Source organism: Antrostomus carolinensis, unplaced genomic scaffold (genome assembly GCF_000700745.2).
Source record: "Antrostomus carolinensis isolate BGI_N321 unplaced genomic scaffold, ASM70074v2 scaffold17043, whole genome shotgun sequence".
Classification (NCBI taxonomy): Eukaryota; Metazoa; Chordata; class Aves; order Caprimulgiformes; family Caprimulgidae; genus Antrostomus; species Antrostomus carolinensis.
Genome location: NW_010303294.1, coordinates 421 through 8,455, shown reverse-complemented (window position 1 = coordinate 8,455; position 8,035 = coordinate 421). Strand labels below are relative to the sequence as shown.

At 42.7% G+C, this 8,035-nt stretch overlaps 1 protein-coding gene across 1 annotated transcript in view; it reads right to left on the bottom strand.

The window, feature by feature from the left end:
* The window catches only part of EXD2 (exonuclease 3'-5' domain containing 2), a 9,088-nt gene extending 1,497 nt beyond the window's left edge, over window positions 1-7,591 (bottom strand). Inside the window, 8 exon segments of the mRNA XM_010164056.1 lie at window positions 1-2; window positions 5-240; window positions 1,011-1,146; window positions 1,364-1,470; window positions 3,796-4,121; window positions 4,904-5,030; window positions 6,073-6,329; window positions 7,253-7,591. The exon segment at window positions 1-2 is cut by the window's left edge and continues 107 nt beyond it. Coding sequence (XP_010162358.1) covers window positions 1-2; window positions 5-240; window positions 1,011-1,146; window positions 1,364-1,470; window positions 3,796-4,121; window positions 4,904-5,030; window positions 6,073-6,329; window positions 7,253-7,591 — 1,530 coding nt within the window.
* Window positions 7,592-8,035: the final 444 nt, after the last annotated feature.

Below are 8,035 nucleotides of genomic sequence, written 5' to 3'. Positions count from 1 at the left end.
TTCAGCAGGCCTCGGGCCCCTGAGCGCACTTGCCTGCGCAGAGGGTCCTCCAGCAGACGCACGCCTTCCTCGGAGCCGATGGGGGCACAAAACTCCTCAGCCAGCTGCTGCTTGAGATGGTTGTCGTAGTAATTGGAGATGGCATGGCAGGACGTGCAGAGTAGGAGCACGTCATGGGAGTTGTGGTCCTTCATCTGGATGGGGAAGTGTCTTCGGTATTCATGAGGAACAATGTTCTTCCTAGGGAAGACAAACCAGCTAGCTCATTCCATTTACCGGGAACTGCTACTCCCCAGCTCCTCCTCCTCCTGGCCCAAGAAGGGTCAACTAATACTGAAAGTCCAGGAAAACAAAGAGCACCAGGGTCAGGACCCTCAGTGTAGCAACAGGGCTTGCAACTTCTGTTTATTTGTACTTCTCTCCACAGGTTTTCTGCATTTCTCTTTTTGACCCTTCCAAAAATTAATTGCTTTCAATTAAAAACAAACAAACAAACAAATCAACCACAAAATTCATACTGTAAAAAAAAAAAAAAAGCAATGCATTATGGCAAGCATACCTCAGCCAAACAATAGCAGCTGCAAAGACAAAAATCTCACTCTTTCTGACCTCATGGGCTTCAGGCTCACCTAAATCTTTCAAAAATATAAGGATTAAGCAGTGGAAGGAACAGTACAACTATTTTCAGAAGGGGATGCCATCAGAAGAGTGTGTGTTGGCATTCTGCTGCCCCCTGCCATTCAAACTGCAGCACACACATGTTCCATACGCTTTGTTCTCTCCAAGGACCAATACCTCCTGCCTCTGGAAGAAGAGGGAAGGTTGGCCTGTTCAGTGTCAAACTTACTCAGACATATACAACTGCAGAGCATTCAAATAGTGATAGTCCATCCAGGATGTAAACAAGCATGATGTTTCAGGCCACTAACTAAGCTTCTGGATGCCAAACTAGATGCAGACCTCAGTCTCATTTTAAAAGATGCATTTTCTTCCTATCCCACTAAACTCACCGGATATAGGACTCTCGCTTGCCACATACAACACAGAGGTTCTCTTTGACTGTCAGATAATAATCAACTTGAGATTCAGGACGTCCTGAAGGCTCAAACCGCAGCTTCACAACAAATGGGTCTGTGCTGACTAGCTCTGAATGGGTAAAGGCAAATACAGAATATTCAAGACAAATTTATATTTGAAAGATAAAATAACAATGTTAAAACACGGGAGTCATGCTAGTGAACCCAGAACATTATTTCCAATAAAAAAGGATACAAAAAAATTAATGCCCAGTTACCTAAGGAACAAGGCAAAAAACAAAAAAGCATTGTATTTTCAGTACCAACAGAAGAACTGGTATGCTCACCTCCAATTCCCTTGTCCAGATACCACTGAGCCTTCTTGCGATCACAAGTGCACAGGGGCTGTCCATCTGGTGCATGCAGGAAGCAGTTGTCATACAGTGGAGATTTTCTGTGAAACAAGAGCAGCATTACAGCAACTATAATAGCATGCCAAAAAACCCAGAGCTCTCTATAGCCATGCATTCCACACTGCAGTTCAGGCAGCCTCCTCCAAATCACGGGAGTGCCCCTAAACACACACCTAAGGCTGCTGAGCACCACACAGGCTGCTGCAGAACATCTGAAAACTTAACTGGGGTTCACCAGCTGACTGTAAGGTATCTTTGTTCACCTGCTGCCAGTAGAATTCTAACTCTGAACCCCAGTTTTCAAGAGATACCATCAATGATGATATGGTATGGTATCAGCATTTTTTTTTTATTACGTTAGAAAACACAAGAGAACTGAAGAAGGACGATGAGCTAAGAGTAAGCTAAAAGAATGTCAACTTACAGGCAAGGCAAATTCAAGGATCAACTGCCTAAGCCCATATTTTAGTGTTTTATTAAGATGACTTCTCCAAAACTCAGTGTGAACAGCGATTACTTACTTCATCCCAGAGAAATACTACAGAAAAGCTCTTGGAGCACTCGGAACCCAAATACATGAGTCCATGGGAACAATGAAGCTGAGCTGAGGCTCTCTGAAACACAGGCACCCAACCTTAGTCAGTAGCAAAAAATCCTGCCTGAGCAGTTTCTGGTGGTTAGTGGCAGTGTGTGGAAGGGCTCTGTTTTGCAAAAAATGGTTTCCTTACTCTGGCAACCTCCTTCAAACAAAACTGAAGACCAGAGCAGGCAGGGCTCAGGGAGCACCTGGGAGGAACTGGCCAGGGATACAGACATGTTGCAAGACATTGTGGAAAAGTTTTCTTTCTTTCCAGCAAGAGCATATAAATAAGTACTCAGCAGAGCTCTACCAGATAAAAAGGTTGATTCACAGGATATGCAATTTGACAAAAAGATTTCTTCTGAGGTCCATGGGGGAAAAAATCCCAACAAAACAGTAATGATATAAGAGGTCTCCTTCCACTGAGCATAAACAGTTCAACTAAATCACTGTGATAATTTGAGTACTTCTCAACTCTACAATGAATAAACATTAAAACTAAACAGACTTAAAGAAAGGAAGAGTGAAAAACAACTTTTGAAATCACATGCAGTCTTATTACAGACCAGAGACAGACTGCTGGAGTCACTGTAAAAACCAGTGAGTCTACATATCTCTCATGAAGTCCAGTGCGGTTAAAAACAATAAACAAACAAACAAACAAACATGGGGGGGGATCTCAGTTTAGCCTGAAATGCAATTTTGTTTAAATTTTAATCCTCCCATGACGTGCAGTCCTTCTGTTGTGTATGACACAGGCTCCAACTGAAAAAAAAAGAAAAATCTGAAGGGATTTGCTGTGCACAACACAATACTGTTAATGACTGCTAATGAAATCAATATTATTGACTGCATTAAAATGTCTTCATTGCCAATCCAATAAACTTGAAAAGAAGAAAACAAATACTAAAATGACTGGCCTTCTTTTCAAATGGTAACTATAATTTTAGTTCCTACATCCATGCGATTAATTTTATTAGACTGTATCCAAACAAACCCAAACATACTAGCTCTCCATGTCTTCCACTGTATTTAGCTTAAACAGACTTCTCCAACTTGTTTTAACTTAAAAACAACTGAACTTTCATTAGCAGAAGGCCATAAGAATTTAGGATTTGCTCCACAAAAATCACCTGCGGGACAGGAATCCTGAATCCAGCAACAGGTGCCCCTGCAAGGCCAAAGTAATACTATTCCTTTCTCTCCCTGGCCAACACAGAAGTCCAGTGCTATGATGCTACCACAGAGTGTTCCTTCCTGTGCCCTCTGGCACCTCAGAGAACCTCTCTACCTCTCCTAAGCTTAGCTTTCAGCTCTGCTCAGTACCCTGACATCTCTGTGGCCACAATGACCTGGGGCAGCACAGTACAAACAGCAGTCCACAAAGCAGGTCCTACTCACAGGACAAGCTCTATGCAGTTGTCACCTTGTCCTTGCAGGAGACAGGGAAAACTGCTTGGGCAGTAAATGCCACCCAGACAGCCAACTGCCTCCTGCTGGGACTCTGCTCTCCAGCTAATGCCTCCATAGGAGAAGGAAGGGCAAAAGCTGAAGACAATCCCTCAGCAGGTGCTTATGACCTAGCTCACATCCAAGTGCTGCCCCCACTTTCAATACCACTAGAAGGAAACAGAGAAAACAGAAACAGGATCTGGCTCCCATGACTTAGGTCCTATGATTCCTTTCCTGGCTCATATTATCTGCTTTGTTTAATGAGCAGAGCACGAGGCATCATTCAAAGCTTTTCATCTGTGGCGCAAGGAGTAAGAGGTGCTCACAGACTTACCTTGCAGAATATCCCACACCCAGAGGCTTTCGCTTCTGCCTCCGAGGATCTCTCATTTGCTGACTGCCAGAAGGCTGGCTATTCACTGACGATTTCCGATTCCTTGTTTTCTGAGGGGATCGTCCTTCTTCGCTTTTCTCCTCTCCTGTGCTGACACTCCTTCTTCCTCTAAATGGGATATCCACCAAGCCCCGGCATTTACCCAGTGCTTTTTTCCAAGCAGCAACAGAATTTTCACCTTCAGATGTAGCAGGGAGACTGGCATATCCCAGAAAATGGAGGAACAGAGCCACTGAGACCTGGGCATCTCTAGCAGCATAGAGAATCTGTAGAAAAGCACAGACATCGAGATATTCACAAACAGCAAACACTCCCAAATATTATCCATCTTATAACACTTGGTACAGAGAAGCCAGAAGCTGTATTTCTTTCTCTTTGAAGTTCTGGCCTATGAGTGACACTTTCATAACATCACCACACCCCACATTTTTAGATCAGTCAGACTTGAAATACTCGTGGGTGCCCCCAGGAACCACAAAGGACTGAAAAAAATTCAGGTCAGTCAGGTCTTAAACACCCTCCTGCTCCACCAAGCCCTCCCTAACTGAAAGAAAGCTCCCTTTTGATACACTGCCTACAAACATTCAGTGGGGTTATTTATCCTGTCACTCGCTCTACTGGTCACTGATTTTGTAGACATTGGCAGCATGACTGTAATAAAGTGAACAATGAGGGAAATCATACTGGTCTAAAGATGGTGAACAAGGTTTCCAGGGTCTCTCTCTTATATTGCACTGACTGCTATAGAAGGAAAGAAAATAATAAAAAAGGTGATGTTTTGGGTGCACAAACTCTTCTTCAAGGGATCTTGCCTTATAGACCTTTCAGGATTAAAGGAAAACAAGGGTCAAGAATGCAAGGAGTGACAGACAATTATCTTAATGGAAAAGGAGCAAGACATAGGCATAGTCTGAAATGAACTTCAAACCACAGTCACATGCAAGATTTTGGCGCAAAACTCAAAGAAAGGTCAGATCTCCCCATTGTAATAGCTCTTCTCTACTAAGAAGGTTGCTTTTCCTCCCAAAACACTAAGTTGAAGACATACCTGATCTTGTGTCAGTTCCTCTGCCTCCCAGTTGCTGCAACGCACATGAGGAGACTTGTCAAGCGGGCAGTTCAGGACTTTTTCAGATAAAGACTTAAGGCTAAGGCAGTTGTGAAGCAGATCCTTCCTTCGGTTTAATAAAGAAAGAGAAAAAAGCATATTAAAACCAAAGCTTTACACCCATGCAAATCTGGATGGCCTCATACAATCTGAACCTGCCAGAACACAATGCACAGGATGCATGACTCCCACCAAACAGCACACTGCTGCCTGTCAGCTTTACAGGCCCTCTTCCTCCTCTCCACTAAAATGCCCTTTCTAGATTTATTTATCTAGTGCCTGCAATATGCAAAACAGGCAAGGCTGGGAGTTGGCAGCATTTAAGGTTGCAGTGTTTGGCTCTGAACTACCCTCTTCTGAACTAACGAGCTCTATCACAGAGTGATGGACCACCTGCCTCAGGCATCCATGAGGAGCATGAGAGCCAGTAATCACTTAGAGGAATCCTGGCCACTAGAGACAATTAGTCCATCCTCACTGACAAAAAGGCACTGTCAGGTCAGCAAATCCATGTCCCAGATCACTAACAACATACCCGGGCATACATATACTGGACGTTAAGAATATTCCCAAGTAAAACATTTTACTTTAGGAAGATGATAAAAGAGCATCATAACTGTAACCTTTTAATGGAAATGTTGTTATTAGAAGAGAAAATTAGAGATGGTGTATTTTAGTAATTTTACAAGAAATCCTGTAATTCAACCATTTCACTTACGTGCCCCTGGCACATTTATCCCATACTTCTAGGCAGAGTATTCAAACATTTGTTGACATAGTGATCATTCTCACCACGTTACATCACTGTGCCTGGATTTCTTGCAAGCTGAAGCATGATAGGCAGAAAAGTCTACATGGGTATTGCATGAGAAGACTAACAGACACAATTAGTATATGAAATCTTTGTGAGGATTTCATTTCCATTAAGACTGTAGAACAGAAGCATGACATGTTCTGGGGCTGCAGCTGTCAATGCCCATTCCCTAAAACCACGCTGAGAACTCTAGACCTAGCTGCCTAGTATCATTCAGTGTATGCAAATTACTTCTAAAATATTTCCAACTTAAATGATGCCTCAAACAGAGCTGCCTCTGTCTTCAGACACTCACCGCTGTCTCATGGCTAAATACCGGAGATCCACGCTCCCTTTGACTGGAAGACCATAATCATGAAGTAATTTGCAAGCATCTTCCCAGCATCCTACCCCAACTTTCAACACAGCACTATCTGCCATGATGTCCAACAGGGTCTTTGGGATAGTCTGTCCACTGGCAACAAGCCTGGGCAACCGAACAAGAATGCAGAGGCCACTGGAAGAAGCCATCTGTAGGAGTGATACAGGATTTGCTTTTCCCTGCACAGATACCTGAAATAAAGCCAAAAATCAGAGTCTGGGTTACAGTATTATTAGCAATACTGGAGTGGGAACAAATTGCAAAAGAGGCCACTGAAGATAGGAAATACCTTGACGGTTTATACAGTCAAGTATTGTTACATGTCTTTAAAATTTTACTGCAAATTATGTGATCTGTTTCACAGTATTACTGTCCCTCAGCTACTTCCTGCAACACTCCTACAAGAGAAACTTTCCCCCTTTCACCCATCCCCCTCATAGCTGAGCTTGTGGAAGAAATCAGACACATTTCTACACATTAGCACAAAGCCACCTACTATAAAAATGCTTATGGCAAACACAGTGTTTAACCGTGGCTTATACTAATGACTGTTAGGTGAATACATTTCCAGATAAAATAATGGCAAAGGCAGGCTTTATAAATGACTCAAAGCCTATTTTGAGAGTTCACACAGGCAAATGTACAAGTGGAAGAGGAACTTTGCTTTCCAGTAGTCCCTGTGAGTTATATCTAGTTATCAGTAGTATCGTCCTTTTGGGGTTTACTATTCTTGAGAATTTTTTTTCTAAGTATGTAGCTGGATTTCAAACAGTGCAAACTCAAGCTACTTCTAGTAAATCACCTTTAAAGAGATATTATACAAAACACATAATGCTATATTTAGCCATACAATTATCACTATGTTTAGTATATTTGATTTATCGCAGGAGTTCAGCAAATGAATACAACTAGTGAATGAAAAACTCCCAGTCAGCACACTTTAAAACGTGAGTTAAAATTAGCAGTTACTTCACTGCTGTCATGACAGATAATCACATAGGCAGTTTCAGTAGTCATTTCTGTTGTATCCATTCAAGCAAAGGAATGACTCCTCCCAAGATGATTCTCCACTGCAATTTGCCACCTACAGAAGAGGTTCTTCTTGATTACTCACCCACTCACAATCCATTCCAAGCACTGGCCACTTCTCCAGCTCCTTCTTAAGCAACGGTTCAACACGATCCCATTCCTCCTGCTCTGAAACTATCACTATGTCTGCACCAAGGGTCCTCTCTACCCAGGAAAAGGTGGGAGATCTGAAGAAGGAAAGCACCTCTTTATCCTCTGCCTTAATCAGCTTCTCATCTCCTGAGTTTGTAAGTGCTTCCTCTTGCTGACTACTACAGGATGCTTTTCCTTTTCGACGCTGGGTTGCTTTCCACAAAACCAGACCCCCCATTGCAACTCCCACTAGGGTCGCCAAAGTAATCGTCACTGCTGTTTGCCTGGGCATTTTTTTAATACCCCTTTTTACCCCCTTCACTTCACCCACTCAAAACAGCTTCGCAGTATCTTATCATGGCCTGCAAAGAAAAAGGAGAGAGGTAGAAATTAAAGATAACTTAATTAAATGTGTTCAGAGGTATTAAATACTGGTATTTATCAAGGTTCAAGTCACAACTCGTGATCCTGACAGAAGAAGGACTGGGTCTCATTGGACAGACTGCCGCAGGAGCGGACTCGGCAGTAACAGGAGACTGAATGCTGCTGTTGATCACACCACCATAAACCTTAAAGGGAATAAACTGATTTATACTGGTGCAACTAGGTGCTTCCACAAACTCATATATTTTACAAAAAATAAAATAGTCAGGGCTATCACCAACAGCTTCTAGATTAGTTTGGAACCAGACCAGCCTAAACAAGGAGATTACTGCAGAATAAGCATGTCCATTCA